This window comes from Manacus candei, unplaced genomic scaffold (assembly GCF_025592945.1).
Source record: "Manacus candei isolate 608988 ecotype Guabito, Panama unplaced genomic scaffold, ASM2559294v1 h1tg000088l, whole genome shotgun sequence".
Lineage (NCBI taxonomy): Eukaryota > Metazoa > Chordata > Aves > Passeriformes > Pipridae > Manacus > Manacus candei.
This window is the reverse complement of record NW_026138136.1, coordinates 4,285,479-4,306,962: the sequence shown is the minus strand read 5'-3', so window position 1 is coordinate 4,306,962 and position 21,484 is coordinate 4,285,479. Positions and strand designations below refer to the sequence as shown.

At 40.0% G+C, this 21,484-nt stretch overlaps 1 protein-coding gene across 2 annotated transcripts in view; it reads left to right on the top strand.

Moving 5' to 3' along the window:
- Positions 1 to 21,484, top strand: part of GABBR2 (gamma-aminobutyric acid type B receptor subunit 2) — a 474,253-nt gene that overhangs the window by 439,157 nt on the left and 13,612 nt on the right. For both annotated transcript variants that reach the window (XM_051812706.1, XM_051812705.1), the window contains 3 exons: positions 6,627 to 6,851; positions 14,593 to 14,775; positions 16,431 to 16,560. In XM_051812706.1, coding sequence (XP_051668666.1) covers positions 6,627 to 6,851; positions 14,593 to 14,775; positions 16,431 to 16,560 — 538 coding nt within the window. The remainder of the gene's footprint in view (positions 1 to 6,626; positions 6,852 to 14,592; positions 14,776 to 16,430; positions 16,561 to 21,484) is intronic.

Here is a 21,484-nt window from a genome sequence, read left to right as displayed (position 1 = left end):
CCATAAGGAAACTTCAAATATGTTTTTGAAATGTTGCAGATAGTGCAGAATTCCCTTACATGTCTCTTGACATCAATATTTGTATAGCAGAAAGACTTAAACTGTAGCACACACTGGTTTTGATGAGACGTGCTTCAGTTCTTTACAGTGTTATGATTGTTTGTGATAATCTCATGCCAGAGAAAATATAAAGCTATTCCAAATGGATGTTTGCTAATAACCAATTGTGTATTTGTTTCAACTTAGTTATCATAATGTGTTTAATGACTAAGCAGAATTTTCATAATAGAAAGTCAAATATAGTCTGAATGGAAAGAAGGGAAAATAGTTTATTGACCCTTTGATTTGGAGGCTGGAGTGTAAAGTGAAAAATTTTATCTGGGCGCCTATTAGTGTTCACAGCTTTGTGCAGCTGCCTTTCCATCTTGCACTGGGCATAAAGGGTTTTGCAAGACCTTTGAGAACACAAAGTCCTTCAGCTGAATAGCTAAATATCATATCTTGCAATTAAAAACAATATTTAGTTGTTGTCCTAATGATCAATAGAAATATTAAGCTTCCTTTTAGTAATGTCTATCTAGAGCAGCTCTGTGAAAATGAACTAAATACACAGCTGACTCATACCAGATCAGGGGAGTAAGCAATGGTTTAACATCAGATTGTACTAATTGTGAAGGTAAGAGACCTACAAGGCCATAGTTCGTCTTTCAGTTTTCTAATCTTACTTATTGTGCCGTTAATTAAAAAAAAATCCCTTTTCTATGCATCTTCCTGGAAAATGCTCAATATTTTTTACTGCCCAATTCTCCAGTGAAAACATGAAAACCAAAAATCTCTTTTTTTTTGTTTTTGAAAAATGTCATTGAAAAATATCTGCAGCCATTATGCCTATGTCTGTGATGATCTGGATTTAATGACTGAACATAAGTGGGGAAATCCACAAGTCCAGTTTCACAGTTACTTCAGATTGAGACAGGTCACAGTCCAGAACTACCTTTGTCTTTAAGGGAGACACGAGGAAAAATCTCATGGTAACCTAGCTAAGGAAAAAAAAAAGACAATTCTTCCCCCCAAAAAGCCCCAAACCAAAACCAAACCAAGCAAAAATCCCAAGATGTAAAATCTTTGTAGTAAAGGCTTGTTTTTATTCTTTCATGTGACATAGCAAGGCTATGATGCACAAGTGAGCACTATAAGTGCTACTACAGTACAGCAATTAGCTGCAGCCCGGTCCAGTATATAATCTTTCTAAAACCATATCCACTAGTTATTGGCAAGCATGACTTCTGGCAACACTGGAGACTTTTCCTTTGGTATTTCTCTGCTCCTGTCTGATATCCTCAGTATAATTTTCTTTCTTTATCTTTCTTTTCCCAATACTGCTCATAACCAACGCTCAAAGTAAAAGCTGACATGACTTTGAAATGAAACATATAAAAAATGGTTTAAGGGCAGTACAGGGCAAGAGGGAATGGAGAAGGATAAATAATTTCCTGCTTGTCATCTGACAGTCTGTGCAGTCCAATATCAAATTAGGCACTTGGTTGTATCAATATATATTGTGCATCAGTAGGCAATCGTTATTGTCTTTAACAGTAATTCCCGTGAACAAGCTTTAAAATTAATTAGCTAGTAGAGTTTTAAAAGGCAGTGTTAAATGTTTTCCAATACGTCAACTACAAACACTTTTATTATACCCCCAGCTATCACAATTTCGTTAGTACAAGATTTTTTAAAATTAAAGTTTTCCTGTTAAACTCTATAAACACAGGTATTGTATCTGCCATAGTTGTTATTCCTCTGAGATTTTAATACAGATTTCTCTTAGGGAGCAGTATTCTATCATTAGTCACAGTGTATTCACAATATAATCCTTCAGACTATGTGGTCTTCAGGTACTGTTTTCCCCAAATTTATACAATTATTGTCTCATACCCTTTTCAGGTGCACTGACAACACAGCCTAAACTACCATACCAGCTACTACAAAGTTAATACTTTACATCAATGTAGTGTCAAATAGAAGCTGCCTACCCTCAAACAAAAATGAAACAAACCAATCTCTTGCCTGTACAGCAGTCCGTACCTTCTGAGAAAATCCAAAACAACATTTTATGACACTTTCTATATCAGTAAGATGTGTATTTAGAAGATCAGATTGGAAAAAGGTTTTAAGTTCATGACTAAAAATACAGAAAGCCTTCCCAGTTACATGCTTTATAAGTCATTGGTTGAGATCCCCAAAGGGACTTAAATTAGGCCATTAAGGATATAACAGTAGACTGTTATATCCTTAACTTTTAGACCACTGCTTTCTATAGGAGAATGCGTAGCCCTGAGTTGTTCAAACTCCTTCTGTGATTCACAGGGTCCATCAGAAGCCTCAGGATGGGAATTGTAACTGCCAGCAAGGAGCTGCCTAAGTGAGCTGATATAAAGCAGTGGGACAAATATGTCCTACACCTCTCTGAATCCAGCACATTAGCACTGCTAAGAGCTGCCTGCCTCTATCCCAATGTGTATTCATGTACGCCTTCTCTAAAGACTGTTTAATCAAAACTCCCAGCAGAGATCAGAACTAACATCCCACGCAAATGCCCAAGTAATTAAGACAGTCACTCTCTGACTACGTAAAATCTGACAGCTCTGAAAGAAGTTGAGAGCTCCTTCTGAAGCCAGCCTCTACTCTGGGACTGGGGAGCACATCTTGGTCACATCACTGTACTGTGTTCTCCAAACATGAAGATATGCAATGGTCATCACCAGCATCATTTTTGTGTGAGGCCCAAGCCAGTAGACAGTCTGAAAAGACTTTAGCAGCCTGAGCCCTCTAGGAGCAATAGTAAGAGAGACAGCTGCATTGCAAATCCCAGCAGGCAGCCTTAAATATCAAATAGTCCTTAAATTTACAGCAGTCTCAAGAATTAGGTGCCCCCAAGCATAATTTGAAATGTAATTTACTTATCTGGAGAAAATTAATGTTTAAAGTTTAGGTACCAGGAGTAAAGAGGAGCTGAACTAGGTACTATGAGTCTGTGTTTTTAACTGAAGTTCCTAAGTTTCATATTCAAAACTTGTCAAGGAATCACAGAAATCTGAACCTTTCACAAACAATGTCTGCATCCCATTCCTCAAGCAAGCCATTTTGGGGATTTACAGGATTTTTACAGTCATAAAACTGAATCTTTTATTTGTGCAGATTGTCTGAGCCTCAGGAAGGGGGAAAATAAGAAGGGCAGGTGGGGAGAAAGCAAAGCATCATGTTCCCTTAGGAAAACTTTATCTAAGAGGAGAAATCTTACCAACCTCATGGAGCCCTGCAGGCATCTGTAGCAGGCAAACAAGGAGCACCTCTGCAATCACCACTACCCTGGCAACAGGCTGCAGAAAACTCTCATCTTCTATCCATGTTTCAAAGATGAGCTGTGACTTCTAGAAAAGAGATCTCTCTTCCTGAGGCAAGCATTTTACCCAAAGGGGTAATTAAAATTTAAAAAATGCTCTCAAATTTATAGTTGTTAAGATCTGATTATTGAGAGATGCCTCTGCCTGAATCAAGGTGCAAATGAGACCATATGCCAAAGTCAATAGTCAGATAAAATATGAGGTATAAAGACAAAAAAACATAGAAAAGAGAGGAGGGAGGAAGAGAGAGAGAGACAGAGAGAGACAGACTAAGCAGAAGATAGTCATCACTCACGGATCGAGCGGCATCCTTTTGGTCCTTCTTCACCCTGGGATTCTCTGTGTTGGAGGTCCCAAGGTTGTTCAAAATTTTTCGCTATTTATACATTTTTGCAAAAAAAGGAATTAATGCTCATCAGCTAAACAGTTCTCTAATGCTAATTAATTTGTATGCTTACTCTTTCTTTACTTTTGAGTCAGTGGGTTTCTTGGGTCAGTGGGCCGTGAGTCAGTGGTCACGGTCTCCCTCTGCTGGAGTGACCTTTTACCTCCTGCAGATTTCAGCACAATTGCTGAGTTGGCTTTCTCTGTGGTGTGTAAATTCTGCATTCTGTGTCCATTATCAGTGATGCATTCTTCTCCCATGCTTTGTTTATCTCCCCATAGGCCTGAGATACCACTCAGACAATAGTACCTCCCTTATCCTATCTCAAGTTCCCATTAAGATGGCTTAATTTACATTCCAAGTTATACATGGAGGCCTCTGTCCCATGGCTTGGGGTGATCTTTGTTTGACCTGTGATGTGGTGATATGCGTACAAGTAGTTGCTTCTTTTCCCACTGCCACAGTGGGAATTTTTGTCTGGATACATTACCCAGGATGTGCTAACCAGATCTTGTCTCTGCTCAACCTGGACTTAGCACCATCCTGTGGCTCCATTCTGTGCTTTTCTCATGACTAAGTCCTTCTGTGGCCTAAACAGTGCTTGAGACAGGCAACTGTGATCCTTAAGCCCTTACAATAGTGCATCATTCTCAGGAAACCCACTTGCTGCAAGAACCTCTCCCTTTCTTTAGTTATTGTATAAATAAATATATTCTTTTCATCTGGAAGATACTTAACTATTTTCCATGCTGTTCTCAATCATAAATGAGAATAGGCCAAACCATAACCCCCACAATACTCTTCAAACCATCTTTTTTCCATTATAATTGATATTTTAGATCGCTTTATAACCGCCTCAGCTATAAATTAATCCCCATTATTTGTAATAAGTGCTGTCCTCACATAAGTATATTGGCTGTATTCCCAGAATAATACTTTTGGAAGGGAATTTGTTCATACTGGGAGAGGTGGAGGAGAGTGAGGGATAACCAGCAACTCTAAAAATCTCATTAATAATGAACAGTAGTAGGAGAAGATAGAAATCTTCTCCATAGTTAATCAGGGTGTCATCCTTTAAAAATGTGATGTAGAAATACAGACAAGGATTCCTTCTATCCTTCAAAACAGCTCAGCCCAGACCAGCCTATTTGTCATTTCAGGGGCTGGTGAAATGCAAATTTGCAGCACGGCTGAGCTGCGCAGCACCAAGAGTGCAGGGAGTGCAGGACAGGCAACCGCTGAGACAGTGGGATGTCTGGGAGGAATAGGTTTGTGTCCTGCAAAAAGGTACCACCACTCTATGTCCCCAGTGCAGCCTGAATACAGTGAATTCAGTGAATGATTTGTTACTGCAGAGCCTGTAAAGGAGTCTGTACATTTCCTGCTCTGCCTGTGCACAATGCCGGACCCACCCAACAGCAGAGGAGTGCTGTCTGCATCCCTCCTTATTGGAGGTATTACCTTGTTTAACAGAGGGGCTCTGAAAATGTATTAGGGGATGAGCTGCTGTTCTGGCACAAAGCTACACAGCTTGATAAATGGTTCACTCTCCTCAGCTGCCTTACCCGAATGTCTGAGACTCCTTGCTGACCCGGGTAGCTCTTTACAGACACCTTGACCCCTTAAGAGCCCTCTCCCATGCTCTGACTGCAGCAGCCACTACTGTTCTTCCTGCAATTCTTAGGCTGCTGGGAAGAGCTGGAGAAGAGACAAGCAGCTGGAGTGAGGTGTAAGCTCTAGTCCTACTAGAGGAGATGGATTAAATCAAAGAGGCAGGACTGCGATGATGAGACAAGGGAATGCCCTGTATAGGACCATCTCCTGCAGCAGTGTGTACAGGGGGGAGGGTGGGTCTTAGTGGTGGTTTCTCTCTCTATACTTCCCTTCCCTCCAATACCATCTGCTGTCTGTTATTCTTCCCAAGGCACCATTCACTCCCACAAGAGTGTATTCCTTTGCCTAGACTGTAGGCTGGTTACCTATTTACAACATCTTGAGTTTGTTTAGGGTTTTACTGCATTGCCAGAACTTCTCTGAGAAATGTAAGAGTAAGAAAATAATTGTTTGCAGCAGTTCATGTTGCAGAAAAATCTAATTAAATTTCAAGGGATGAAGATGGCTTCCTTCCACTAAAGACTTTCCCCTGCTGAACTGCAAAAGCATATTGCAAATAACAAAGGGGCTAAAACTTAAAAATACACCAAAGAAAAAAGCAAACAAAAAATTGCCACAAGAATGTTTTATGCCAGAAATCATTAGACAACTGCAATTGAAAGGCCATTACCAACTCCCACTATAATAAAAGACATTATAATTGCAATCTGAACAACTGGGGTGACACTTTCTATGTTGTTTATTTATGTCCCATAGGGACACATCTTGGCACTGCTGCTTATTAATGTAGGTGATAATCATATAATGAATGACTGGATTGATAAGTGTATATTGAGAACAGCTGTTAAAAATAGCTAAAAGAACAGTGCACTTTACATCTTTATTGGAATCCTTTACAAGAAAGAGGAAGAACTGTCTTTAAAAATTACTAAAAGTACAAAATAAAGATAGCCATAGCATTTAGAGTAATTTTTTCCCATAATGACTAATTCAAAGTTTCCCATTTCTCTCATGAGAGGGAGAGCAGGAATCTATCCTAGTGAGCAAAACAGATCACATGTGTAATTAGATACTGAATAAAAGGTAGGTGTATACCTCTGTATTGTAATAGCACCTGCATTTGTTAAGTTAAAAAACATACCTGTTTTAAATTAATGCTTTTTCTGGATGACAGCCAGTTACTCTTATAATTATCATCTTTTCTCTCTCTTTTAACATTTCAGTTATTTGGGTGTTTCCTAGCCTGGGAGACACGAAATGTCAGCATTCCTGCTTTGAATGACAGCAAGTACATCGGAATGAGTGTATACAATGTGGGGATAATGTGCATCATTGGTGCTGCTGTTTCATTCCTTACCCGAGACCAACCCAATGTGCAGTTCTGCATTGTTGCTTTAGTCATAATATTCTGCAGCACCATTACTCTCTGCCTTGTGTTTGTACCTAAGGTAGGTGAATATGTTTTGCATGGATTTGGATTTTTTTCTTCTGTTTTGTAATCACGATTTAATATATAAATGTTTATTGCCTTTCCAAGTGCAGGGGATGTGTGTGAATTCTTAATCAAGCCCATCTATAAACTCTTGTTTCTGGACCCTGAGGGAAAAACAAAGCTTCATGAGATTTTGGAGCTAATGGAATATGCAAAGTTACAGGAGTGTGAATATATGAGTTTCTAATGCCTATATTTTTACTGAAACTGTGACTGGGGAAACAAACATTGTTTTCTGTAGTTTCAATGGAATAGTCTCTATTTCCAACTTCCAGGAACTTTTTGGAAAGAATTATAAGTGGAGATTCAGGAGGGCCAGGTCCTGTTATCTGCTCCGCCATGTTTCTTCTCTCTTCTCTCCGGTGACCAGCAATAGGACTCCAAGGAATGGCATGAAGCTGTCTCAGGAGAGTTTTAGGTTGGATATTAGGAAAAGGTTCTTCAGCTAGAGGGTAGTTGGGCACTGGAACAGGCCCCCCAGGGAAGTGGTCACAGCACCAATCTTGACAGAGTGCAAGAAGCAGTTGAACAGGCACACAGTGTGACTCTTGAGGTGGTCCTGTGCAGGGCCAGGAGTCGGACTTCAATGATCTTTGTGTGTCCCTTCCCAGGATATTCTATGATTCTTACATATCCTAAGCAAGATAATCAAGATCTCTGTTTCTATACCTACAAAACAATAAGATCATTTTAGTTCACTGGCACTATGTAAGGTCAACTGTGTTGAAATCTCTAAGTATGGTGCTACAATAGGCTTTTTCAGTACTTAAGAGGAAATCTGTATGTATATTGCAAGTGCTGAACTTGTATTTTTTATTGTGTATATTAATGGACTAAGTGAGGCACAGATTGGAAGGCATATGTTTTCATTTCTTTTTGCTCTTTTGGGCTCTAAGAGTGCTTTCATTGCACCTTGTCGGAAGAACTGAGAAGACCCTTACCCACAGAGCGCTGGAACTTGACCATTTTCCTTGCAGAGTTAAGCTTTAGATGTGAATATGACAGATCTTGAATGAAGGGAAAACTGGTTTTTACGTAAGCTTACTCTAGCAAAGCCTCAAGTGCTAGGGAATGTATTTGATATTTTGAAGTAAAATGTGCAATTGTATTAATTTTAAGTGACTTGCATAAATGTAGCTTATCACCCCAAATCAGACGCATATGCAGTTGGATGTCCAAAATGTTTGCAAGGCAAGAGCCAAAATATAGGTCCTTTCACCTCTCAGATCTGTTTTTAGGTTTTTCAAATGAGTATTGATAAAAAGTTTGTGGCTCTTTACTGGACAATGTTCAATCAATGTATTGAGCAAATTGTAGTCAGTAGATTCTGGTGCTAAGTGGCATCCCATCTACTGAGGGGGGCAAGAACTATGTGTGTAAAATAAAAAACTAATAAATTCATATAGAAGTGTACCCTCTGAAGGAAATTAGAGGCACAGACTAGCAATAGAAGCTGATTTCTGATCTGAAAAAAAGCGAAGTAATTCATCCTCCAGGACTGACTAAATAGGATGGCTTTACAAGTTCTGCAATTCCCTTCTCAAATATTAAAAAGCCATACATAGACATGCCTAGTCATATTTTTATTCTGGATCTTAGGGAAGAATCATAACTTCATTCTAAATTAAGGGAACATTCACAAACATAATAGAGTGTACTTCAAAATTCTGCAAGATTTAAGTGTGTAAGCTGTATGAAAATGCATATGTCATGGTTTGAGAACTCCAAAAAATCTAATTTCCTAGTCTAAGCCCCCTCCCACATCTCAACCTAATGTGGGATGATTTTTTTTCCAGACAAAACACAAGACTCAGAATGGGGGAAAGGGAATATATATTACAATGACTGTACACATAAATATTATAATACATTATACACACGATCTCAACTATCTCTACCATGACGTAAGTATTTACAATGGATCAGATCTCTTCTCCCCTCCAAATAAAAGTCCAGGAGGGAAGAAGGAAAGATCCCTCTAGTCTCTGAGCAGCAGTATCTTCTAAGGCAGCAGGTTCTCTGTGTCTTCCATGCAGCAGTTGGAGCTGGATCTCTGCCAGCACACACGAGGGAGGCCTCCAAGCCCCCCTCGGCCCCTCGACGCAGGCAAAGGGGTCTTCCGTGGGCTACGTTCACCCCAGACAAAGGTCGTTCCACCACGGTCATACCACGAAGCACAGGGGGTCTTCGTGACGGTCTGGTATTCCAGGGTACTCAAGCCCCTTGCAGAATTTCTGTGCCCTGCCTCAAGATGGCTGTGAGCTTCTTTGTAGCTTGCAGCAAGGGAGGGCTCCAAGGTCAACCTCCTACACACTGTCCTGGCTGAGCTCTCAGGACAACCGAGCTTCTTAGCTCCTTTACTCCATTTAGGACTTCGAATCAGTAAGAGTCCACCCCCTCCATTTTGGAGGGATCTCAAAGAATGTTTAGGGGAGTTTTGCAGTTCTTACCCCCAAACTTTGTCTCTGTATAACTTAGTTCTGCTCTCTGCTGCTGTTCTTTCTCTCTCAGCTTGCAGAAGTTCTGTCTGCTTTGCCGCATGTTTGTTTGCTGCTCTCTCATCTTTTGGCTCTGTGCCGCCGCTTTCCCTCTGGTCAGTGCTGGCTGCCGCTACTCCGGCCACTGCCCACGGTGGAGAGAAAACTCCCAACCTTTCAGCTACAGACACCTGGCGCAGTTTAACACTGTTCCAGGTCCCTGCAGCCCCAGCCAAGGGGCTGGGAGGCTGGAGCCCCCCCAGGGGGACTCCTGCTCTCTCCTCGTGGTCTTACAACATGGCTACCACTTCAACAACCAAACTACAACTACTTCTCTTCTGTTTGCTTGTGGTATGTTTATATTTTGCAGGAGTGCAGATTGGTTCAAATCTCAAGTGTTACCACCCCCTGGGGGTTACCACTTTCTTAGCTTCAGGGGGAAAACCTGGTTCAAACCACTACAGCATATTAAAACTCTGATGCCAAAAATACCTCCATAGAATGTCAGAACTCTCTTCAAAGAGAAGCATTAATGCTGTCCAAGCTCTTTGCCCTTTTGCTTTCATGTTCCTTTGCCCATCCTTCTCTTACATTGTCAAAGGCTCTGAAATTACTTTTCTGTTTCCTTTTTTAACCCCTTTGTCTGATCTTCTTTTAAACCCCAATTACCCTACCCTTATTTTTTCTCTCAGTTCTTTTTTCCTCAAAATACAACTATGAAACATAGCCATCTAGTGTGAAGTACTTAACCTCTTTCCATGTATTCTCAGGTTTTTAAATGCTTAGCATTTTTGCAACAAAATTTGTCATTGGATAACATACAAAAAAAATGTTGAAGCAAGGGCTGGAATGCAACACTTCCAATGCCCATGGAGTGCTTCCACAGCTGGAGAGTTCTTATTCTTACACTCATATATTTTGTCCTGTGTCTCTTCTCTCTGTGCTGTGCCACAGTCACAGCAGGATGGCTGGCAAGCGCCCTCTCCTGCAACCTGCTTCAGCACAGGTTTCACAATAGCCCTTCTGGGCCCCACAAAAGATTGTATCTGGCACCACCCAGTTTGCACATCTAGGAGAGATGTTAGTGTGAGACAGGCACCAAATCGCTCCCCTTAACAAGTATGTCCTAAATTAGTACAATTTTGGTGACATAGGAAGATTGCTAAAGCCTGTGGCTTGTCGAGCACAGGAGATGATAATGAAGACTTGAAAGACTGCGCTTTTTCATTTATTAAACTCTGACCAGACAGATACAAGCAATAATGTGGTTTTGAGCCAGGTGAGTGCTACTACTTCTCTGCTATACCAAGTGAAGTGTATTCCTTTTAACTAATCTTCAGCAGTCCCCTGGGTCAACAGTGCTGAAATTCAATTTTGCCCCACAGTCCTTTTATGAATCTGAATAGGCAACTATTCAACAATGTAGACACATTAGGGAATGAAACATGACATTTTCCCCTTCCTTCTTCTCAGCTCTACTAATCTTATTTACATCTAACATGGCAATTGCTATACGTCTCCAGTTAAATGTCCACTTCATCCACTGCCATTTCATTCGGTACCAAGTGCCTCAGAAAAAAACCATGAAGAAAATCCCATAGCAGAGTAAGACAGATCAGGGAACAAATGCTCATCACTCTCTCCATTTAAAGGTACAAATGTTAATAACATTAGACTGCATCCTACTGACAGTAATTGTAGACATTCTTGTTATCCAATAAAAAAATGTCCAAACATTTTTAGACCTATTATTGATTTCTGGGTTCAAGGATGTCTTGTAGAAGTGACCTTCAGAATTGAAACATGTTATGCATACGTTTCCTGTTAGAAGTTAACTGCTACATCTGATTATCTTTTTAAGGACCGACATGTCTATAGTATTTTTCAGCATAATCTTCACTTCTTTAAAAGAAGAAAGCCTAATATAAATGAAGTAATTGTCCCACGTTTATCCATGTTTATCAAACTTCCACGTCCTTTTATTTTTTCTACTCTATCTTTTTTGAGAGAGAACATTGTGTTCACTTGTAGTCACCCACTGAGTACATACCATTGTTAGCTGCAATGGCATTACCACATTAATTCTGATCCAGTTTCCTGTAAAGCAGCAAGGCAAAATCAGTTCTAGGGATTAAAACATTAATTTTCAGTGTTGGTAGCAATTTTTGTCTATTCACAATTGACCCTTGGTTGAAATTGAAACTGCACAGATGTAAGACAGCAAGATATAAGTTCCACTGATTTTATGGCCTGAAGAACAAAAAAAAAAAAAAAAAAAAAAGCTCATTTAACCTCATTCTTTTTGCAGTGTAAGCCAACAACATTGCCCATGGACAATCCTCACCATGTGAACAAATTTATTGCATCATATGTCCTTGTTTCAAATCATCCAGTTTTCAGCTATAAACTTCCAGGTGAAGAGGATTCAATCTTATATTCAGTTTGAACTTAGACCACAACAAATTGCAGAATTTTTATATTGTAATGCTTCTACCTGCTAAATTAATAAGCCTTGTTATTACCATTCTTCACCTTTAACTTCATTTTCATGTAGTTTTTGGTATGGGTTTTAGGCACACCAGTAATTACAACCAGCCTAATTAGAAATAAAGAAGGTGGAAGTGAAGATACAGGGGTTCAAGGAAGGCTCAGCTACAGTAGGATACGCAGGGTAATTGCAGTTGAGGAATTGGGTCTTGGTTATCTCCAGAGATGAACACTTTCCAACCCCTCTGAGCATCTATACCATCATTTGACCATGTTCACAGTAGGAAAAGGTTTTTTTCTGATGTTTAGGTGAAATTTCTGTTTTTTCAGCTTCTGCCTCCCTTCTTTTCATTGCACACCACTGAGAAGAGTCTGGTTCTATCCTCCTTACTCTCTTCCGTAGTGTAGTTACACACAGTGTCATTCCCCCACCAATCTCTTCCATCTCAAGGCTAAGTAATCATCAGCCTCCACTTGTATCATAAGGCTCCAATCTCAGCATCTTTGTAGCCCTTCTCTGGGCTTTCTTCAGTATACCTATGCCTTTCTTGCTCTGGGGAGCCCAAACCTGGACACAACACACCAGCTGTGCTCTCACTCAGGCTGAGCAGAAAGGAAGGATCATTTCCATTGGCCCAGGGTACTGTTGGCTCATGTTATACTTGTTGTCCACCACAATTTCCAGAGCTTTTACTGAAAAGCTGCTTTCCAGCCAAACACCCCTCATTTTGTTTGGGTGGGTGCTTGGAATTTACTTTTCCTCAAGGGTGGAACTTAGTATTCCCCTTTGCCTAGCTTCAGGGGCCAGATATGGGCCTAGCTTATTGGCCCAGATCTCCAGTCTCTTGACATCCCATTGAACTGCAGTGCAATCATCTGGTGTATCAATGCCACCGCCTCCTCCTCTTTAAGGATCATCTGCAAACTCGCCGATGAGTCACTAACAAAGTTTGGGTCCTACTGTGGTCCTGAGGTACAGCACTGGTGACTGGTTATCACAATCCTCCGAGCCTGTCAGTTTAGCCTGTTTTGAATCCACTTCAGTGGCCGCTTACCCGGTCACTATTTTAGCAGTTTGACTATGAGGATGTTATGGGACACAGTGTTGAAATCTTTGCTTAAGTCAAGAAAAGTAATTCTCTTCCCTTATCTATCAGCCCAGATATCTCACTGAAGAATGCTATAAATCAGGCTGGTCAGGCAGGATTTCTCCTTCATAAATCAATAATGACTGCTTCTAATCACCTTCTTGCTCTTTGTATGTTTGGAAATGGTTCCCAAGAGGATTTGCTGCAGCATCCTCGATGGACTGAGGTGAAGGTGGGAAGAAGGCATTTCCTCGAATCCTCCTCTCACTCTCCTGAACACAGCTGTGACATTTCCTTCCTTCCAGTCCTCAAGAACTTCTCCCAGTTGACATCATCTTCCAAAAGTAACTGAGAGTGGCCTCACAATGACATTGACCATTCTCTTAGTCCTCAGGGACGCAACTTGTCAGGTTGCCTGAACTTGTGTTCAATTGCTTTACGGTTCTGGGATTTCAGAAGGCAAGTTTTACCAGTAAAGATTATGGTGAAGGAGACACAGAGAACCTTAGCCTTCTCCATCTATTTTACCACCGTAAAAAGGAAATTTATTGTCTGCAAGCATCATCCCAATCTGCAGACTCGATCTGTAGATACATACCAGGGACCAGATGCTCCAGTGTCTGCCCAGTCAGATCTCTCTCAATCAGAAGTTAGGGCCTTACTTCATGCCACCAGAGCTGCGGAATTTTAAGAATGCTCTTAAAAATAAGAGGAACCAATTCCAAAATGCAGCTATACCACAAAATCTGTCTAGGCTATGCTTAAAAAATTATTGCCCCTTCCCTCTTTTCAGACAACTTTGGATTTATTATGCCATGCCTATGCTCTCAGGGCAGAGAGCTCCTTCAGCTTTGTCTGTATACAAATGTATATGTATGCTGCTTGGCAAGTAACATAAATTTTGTATTCTCTAGAGTAATCTGAGAATCTCTCTCCCCCTTGCCAAACAGCAGTAGCTTTCTCTCCTCATGTCGAGGTGATATTTTCACATTGTCACTGAGTGTTAAATTTTACTTATATTTGCTTAAATTAAGTATGTTTAAGGTTAACCTTTTTTTAAATGGCTTATTTAATTTGTTTGAACAGATTTGGTTTATTTTTGGTTGCTAAAAACTAATTAAGTTTCTGTTATCTCCAGAGTGCAATCTCCCATGAGTTCTCTCTGTTAATGCTCCTGCTTCATGCCTCTCTCTGCCTGAGTGTAACTTGTAACAGTAGGAAAGGAGAAATTTCAGATGAAACTGTGCTTGAGAAGAGAAGGGCTTGGTGGATTGTTTTTTTTTCTTGGGGAAGGAATATATCCTCTGAAAGTAAAAAGATATCAATGAAGGAGAAAAATACATTTGATAGAATGTTACAATATATTTATTTCAATGTAATTAAAATCCAGATAAATATATTTTGAATTATTTTTTTCTAAATTTTTTTAATGCTTCCATTCTCATAATCATTTTCATTCAACCTCTTCTATAGAGTTATTCAGAAATTGCCTCAAGTACTGCTTATGACAAGCAGAGCTCACTTTCCAGAGTTTTGTACTTGAAAGTCAAAAAGGAACTCTTGGCTTGCCTCTCAGTATTTTGAGATACAAAATAAATAGCTGCAAAAATAAAACAGGATTTCTTAAGGCTTTTCAACCTTTCAGCTCATCACACTGCGAACAAATCCAGATGCAGCCACACAGAACAGAAGATTTCAGTTCACTCAAAATCAAAAGAAAGAAGATTCAAAAACATCCACATCAGTCACCAGCGTCAATCAGGCCAGCACATCTCGACTAGAAGGATTGCAGTCAGAGAACCACCGCTTGAGAATGAAAATTACAGAGGTATTGTTTATTGCATATACTGCCCAGGAACTTTATCTTTTATTATTTTTTTGGTAGCAATTCTGAAATCTGCTTAAGTGCTGACTACTTTTTAGAGAGAAAAAAAAATAGCTTTTCCCATAGAAAAACACTAAAATAATAGGAAAGGGATGATTTATATGAATAGCTAATTAGTACAGTGAATACTTAGCAGGTGTGACAAAATGAAAATGTACCTCAGCAAAATAAGAAGAAACATCCCCTATTTATTTGTAACAGGCCAATTACCCTGCTGTTTCACATGGGCATGCTGAGCACCACAGAAGCAGTAGTTCTAGGAGTGTAACCTTTATGTGCAAGCGTAACAGGGACCCGCAGCCCCAGGGGTACTTAAGTCTTTGTTCCTGTTTACGGTTGAGTTCAGAGACTGCCGTTGCTGTTATTTCTCAACCTCTCTGAGAGTTTGCTCAAAAGCTTGCTAGATGGGTTTTTACATCTTCTATGAAACGGAATTACATCTTAAGATAGAAAAGACCTTTATGATCATGTAAGCTGATCCTTTTTGCACAAAGGCCATGAAGCTCCTTCAGTGAGGAGCTCCACCTACTGAGGGAAAGGCTGAGTACGTGGAGTACATGAATTCCATTAGAGCTACAGGATGTACATTTATAATTATATACATCCTTTCTCAGGAGACCTGAAATGATGACAAATCAGTCTTGAAGACTGTCCAATTTGTGAGATAAGATAACCATAACAGATCTATATTGTGCAGAAACTAACCTGTTCTTGCCCAATCTGTAAAGTACTCTTATACCTTGAAGAAAAGGTATTTTGTTGCAACAGTTACTTCTTTGTCCAGATCTTAAGTAACAACAACTGCGTAGGTAACTAGAAGGACTTTACTCAGGCTACCAAAGACTCCAAAAGAAAAGTTATCTCTGCCTTGTTAAAGAAAAATTAGTTCAGCTTTGCCAGCTCCCTTTCATGTGAGAGCCTTGAAATTTTTAATGAATAATCTGCCTACTGGCTATTTCTGTTCCTTTACCCTACCATAGTTTTTTCTACTAAGCCTCCTAACTCACAAGATCTCAGCCTGTGCCTTGCAAGGCTCATGATGGTGAGCACAGGTAAGGCTGATCAGAGCAATTGAGCCACATTAGTGCACACAGGGCTCTGCTGATCTCATTTGGACCTTGCTTGGATAGACTAAATGCCCAGAACCAGTGGATCCAAATCAGAGTTTCCTTGTCACAGGTGACTTATATTCTCCTGTATGCTTGATAATTTGATGGATGAAGTGGTTATAGCTATGTATGCCACAATCTTACACATAAAAAATAAAGAGTTGAGGGGTTTGTAGACTGGGCTTTCTGATGCCCATATCTCATATCTTTCTCATTCACCAGTACCTCTGAATTGCTTAAACGGCTAACTACTAAAGCTTATTCCTCTCAAACGGCTGTGTGTAACAGTTGAACACAATTTGTTACTTGTAGCATGACTTTTAGAGGTAGTGTAGTAGTGCTATAAGAAGACAGCTGTATTTGGCACAGTGTAGTAATTGCATTACCACCTGCCCTCTAGTCTAATTATGGAAAGCTATGCAGTTAGTGCAGATACCTGAAGAAATTACTTCTGAATTTTTAGGGATTTATACTCTCTTTGTTTTTCAGCTGGACAAAGACTTGGAAGAGGTCACAATGCAACTTCAGGACACTCCTGAGAAAACAACATACATTAAGCAGAACCACTATCAGGATCTTAATGATATTCTTAGTATACGGAACTTCACAGACAGCAAAGGTGAGAGTTAGTAAAATCCATTAGTAGCTTAACCCATCAAAACTTTGAATAGCAATCTCATTGGATTGGTCCCAGAGCACTCAGACTTTGGTAAGACAGAGCTTTAAATATTTTGGTTGCATTATAGAGAGTATGCAGATTCACATAATAAACAATAGGGTACCCACTGAGTAGTTATTTCTGTAGGTAGGTATGTATGTATGTCAGCTATTGTAATACACATGGTAAAGTGGGAAACTTCTAAAAGAATACTTGTGTTCAGAAGTCAAGTTTTCTGTGCTGCATGGAGGGAGGAAAGTCACAGAATGTTTCAGATCTTGCAAGAGTTAAGCCTTCAGCAGTAGGAAGCCTAGTTTAATATGTGCTTGCTTCACTAGGATGCTCAAATCCTGCTTTTGAACACTGCTATCAAGCACATAAAAGAAAAGAATGTAAATATTTCAGTGCTGATTTGGACTCTAAATGCAGAATTGAAGGCACTCATGTATGAAATTTCTTCCCTTGGAACTGATAAAAAAGGATTTCATGACAACTGTAATATTCCTAAGTTGTCTCTTGCATCACTCCCTGAAGAAATACATGCAAGAGAATTGCTTCCATTAAAGCCATTTCGCTTCTGGGAAGCAATAAGATCTGGTGCATAGTGCAATAAAAGTGGAAGCCAGGACACCCACCTTCCATTTCTAACTCTAGAATGGATCAACTTTGTGGCTTCTGGCAAATAACTTTGTACAGCTGAATATTACTATAGTATGTGAGAAACTAGTTGCCCTGTGTTGGGAAGTTGTAGATTTGCATGTTTGTTACACTGCAGGCTTCCTATCGATGTGAAACCATAAGCTTGGTTAAGTGGAACAGAAGCTACTCCTGTAAATATAGTTGTTGCAAAATAATTTTAGAACAACAGCAAACAGTTCACATATGTTTTTGAAGTATATTGAAATTTTGGCTGGATGAGGTTACTTTTTCTTGCGCCTTTTGTTTTAGCCTGGATATACGCTGGGTTGTGTAACTTGTGGCAAAAAAAGAAAAAAAAAAGGAAGAGTTTCCAGTGTCCTTTTTTAAAAGTAAAAAACAGAAGGGGGAAAAGGAGGAAAAGGAAAACGTAAATAGCTGCTGGAGGCGTGTGATTATTGGGCTGAGATCAGGAGCAAGAACTAACATCAGTGAGTGGGATGAGGCAGTTTTACCAAGTGTTTGAAAGGAACACATAGAATGTTCTTCTCATGTCAGATGCTCCAGGAAAAATGATAAATCATGAATAATATTTCAAGCAGAAAAGATACATTGCATTGTGCCAAATGCCCATCTGAATTTGGGTATGAGAAACAAAAAATTATTCTCAAGAGATACACTGGGTATAAATTTAGGATGGGATGCTTCCCACAGCAGGATACACTCCATTAGCAATAAGATGCTGGCAAAGAAATCAAGGATAAAATATAACCTTCCTGCACTTACTTGTGGCTATATCTACAAAAGACATTGCTGCCTAACTGCTGCTTTAAACAACACCATCCAAAATTTTCTGTGTTTTTGTTTTTCCCACAGTACAGTTCCCTGACTTCGACATTTCTGCTGTGGGGTACATATTTAAAATCACCTGCAGGTACAGAGCCTTAATGTCCAGAGTAGCTTGAAACTATGTATTACTGGGATTTGCAGGGTAGATATTCTTCTGCATACTGAAGTTGCCAACATTTTTCTCAGTGGACCTACTGCATAAATCTTCACCCAAAATGTGGGGAAGGGGGAGAAAGATGTTTTCCCTTGGCCATCTATGTATTGAAAGATTAGAGTATCCATTTACCTGGGAATGAGGAAGACCTGGATCCCAATTTGAAGCAGGTGTTCGAAGCTTAGTCCCATACCTGGTGGCAAATGCTCCAAGCAGCGTGCATATTATGGTGTATCCTGATCCTGAATCAAGTGACATCAAATATTCATATTTCCAGGCTCTGAGCCACCATGACCAACAACCCTTGCTAGCCTTTTTCTGTCCCTCTATTTCTTTTGCCTCTTGTTTTCCCTCTTTCCACATTTCCCTGTCCCTTAGCTACATGTCTGAATGTCCTCTCTCTCTCTCTCACTGCAACCATTCCCAATAGTCAACCTATGTGCTTAATTTAAATTTGCCATTCCAATCAAAATAACAAGGCTTTGGAGAATTCATGCTGCTGAGTCACTGCTGCTCCTGTGCAGATTCAAACAGACATCACTTAAATGGTACTTAAAAAAATTCTGACCCTTACGGCTACGGATAAGCTAACTCTGAATGACATAACTATGCTTTCTGTAGCTATGTATTTCATGTAAGTTTCTGTAAAGGAAAGTAGAGTCTTGAAATTATGCATGCCTGATGGTATTTGAGTGAAGCTTCAGAATTGTAAATAAACTATTAGCATGACCTAGAAGCAACCATGTCTCTCATCTGCACCGTGCAACTGGGGAAGCCAGTCCAATATTGTTTTTAAGGTGATTATGAGGTTTGTGCCTACCTTGACCTTATGAAAAACGTGAGCTGAGAGAGCAGGAATAGGACAGTGAAGAGAAACACTCATAATAGGGGCTGGCTCGGAGCTAAAAATCGTAGCAGATCATTTACCACATTCACTTTGTAACTCAGTCTCACATCAATTGTCTTTATGAAATACCTTGCTGTTCTGGAGAAGTTCATGTAGAGAATGCCATGTAGTGTAACCCATTGCTATTGCTTACACAAACTCAGGGCACAGCTCTTCACACTACAGATCACAACATGGGACTTAGGCAATGCATCTCTAACAAGCCCTAATCAAGCTTTCATGTCAGTACAGTTCAGTAGGCTTCTGATCTGTAAAAACTGTCCCGAGTTAAAATTCCTAACTCCTATAGCCAAGTGCCAAAGGAGGTTATTTGACTCTTCCTTCCCCACCACCCTCATTTATATCAAATATGGATTTAGGATACAAGTTTTAAAATGTTTTAGCCCAAATAGGTAGACACAGCTGTGCACTCCTATACCTGCCTGACCTCAGGCAATGTTTCATAACATTGGGATTTCTGGTTAGCTATTAACAGCAACAGCTCCCAGTGCAGCCCAGGAGCTCTTTCCTGGCACGGGGACTGCTCCTTTACAGCACATTTCAGTACATCTCATTTAAAGAGAGATATTATCTGAAACACTCATCTCTTGTTCACAAATGCATAATGTCCCTGAGACATCTACAGCAATTGGCTATGTAAGAAAAGCAATTAGGAAAATGTGATTTGTGGTTTATGGTTTGATTGCTTTTTTTTAATGCAGGCTTTTAGCTGTGCTGCTAGATAGCTTTGTGTGGTCAAGCAGTTCTCAACATACTCCACAAACTGTGGCTCTGGGACTTCAGACGGCTTTCCCTGTTGAATTGAAAAGGGTATTCCCTTAACTTCATTCAGTACTTTCCTTGGATGACTGAGTCACTATGTCTGCTAGTGACCTCACCTGTGTACACAACGCAACATTAACTTCTGTCCCCAGCATTTTTTAGATCTGGTGGCCTTCCTGGAGCAGCAGTCACATTAGAGCCTGGGTTTGAGGCAGGGATGGGCTATGAGGTAGACCAATGCTTGGATCAGGCTGTCCCTGTAACTGGCAGTGCCATTCAGCAAGAAGAGTCAGGCTTGAAGGCACAGCTGTGTTTATCAGGCTGACATTTGGAAAAAAAGGAGGACGAATGCTTGTAACTGTGATTCTGCGTAAAGAGGAAGGTTGTGTCACACAGTTCCAGGGAAGAAATACCCTGACACGGACAAAACTGTGGGAAATCAAATGGGTGTTCAGGCTAGGGAGCCTGAAGCAGCTGCCCAGCAACAACCAGAGCTTCCCAAAAGGGCTCCTTGCACCCAATCAATATGCCAGAAACAGGAGAGACTTCATGAAAGTAGAAGTTATTTCTGCTGTGCAAGTTCCTGTAGAGATAAAACTATTGAAAAAAACATACACAGAGGGAAGATACTATGTAGTTGGGGGGGGGGGGGGAAGGGGGCTGGATTATTTTGCTGCACTTGGAATCTTACTATCTTACTCTACTTGACTTCTATTTGACATTTTAGTACATGAAATCATTTCCACATGAAATAATTAATAGATTCATAGATTGCAAGAGTTTCATATAAAGTGAAGCTCAGAAGAAATCCTACAGTAGAGTATCCATCTATCACTACCTTGGCCAGTACATTTCAGAGTAGCATATTAGGGAAATTAATGAATGACAGCCATCCTATGGGAAGTACAGAAGAAGCAAGAGACAGCCTTGCCATAGGCCCCACTTATGAACAAACCCTTTTCACAAGATCTCTCTGCAGGCACCCTTCCTTGCTCAGAAAGCCTGTTTTAAGCCAGAAAGCAGCCTTTACTCATTGCTGTAAGTGAACTGGGAGCATTCATTTACATGTCAGATATGCCTACATACTGTCACCTGTCACCCCACTATGATGTTCCCTAGTGTTAGTTTTTCCCCGTGTAAAAGCAGCTCAAAGAAAAACAGATTTCAAAGGCATATTGCTCTCAAATGTGAAGCAAAACAGAGTTCATCTGTGATAGATGGGGGAAATATCACTTTTATGAAGTTTGTATGATTCAAGTATTAAGCTTGAGATTGAAATACTGATTCAAAGGTAAAGGTTTTCAGAAATAACTCTTGTAAAAGAATACTGTTTTAAAGAAAGGATAGATTTCCTTATATCCCTTGTATATAGAGGTATATAGAGATATGTATACTAGTTTCTATGAAGCCTAGCAAATGGATTTAACCCTGAGATAGGAGCTTGTTTCTATTTCAACAGGGAGATCAAACTGTCAGAAGTTCAGTGCCTGTCCTTTCTTTCACAGAAATTAATCTGTAGTAAAGGGAGTTCACTTAAAGTAGTATAAACCAGAGCAGAACTTTGCTGATTTTTCCTT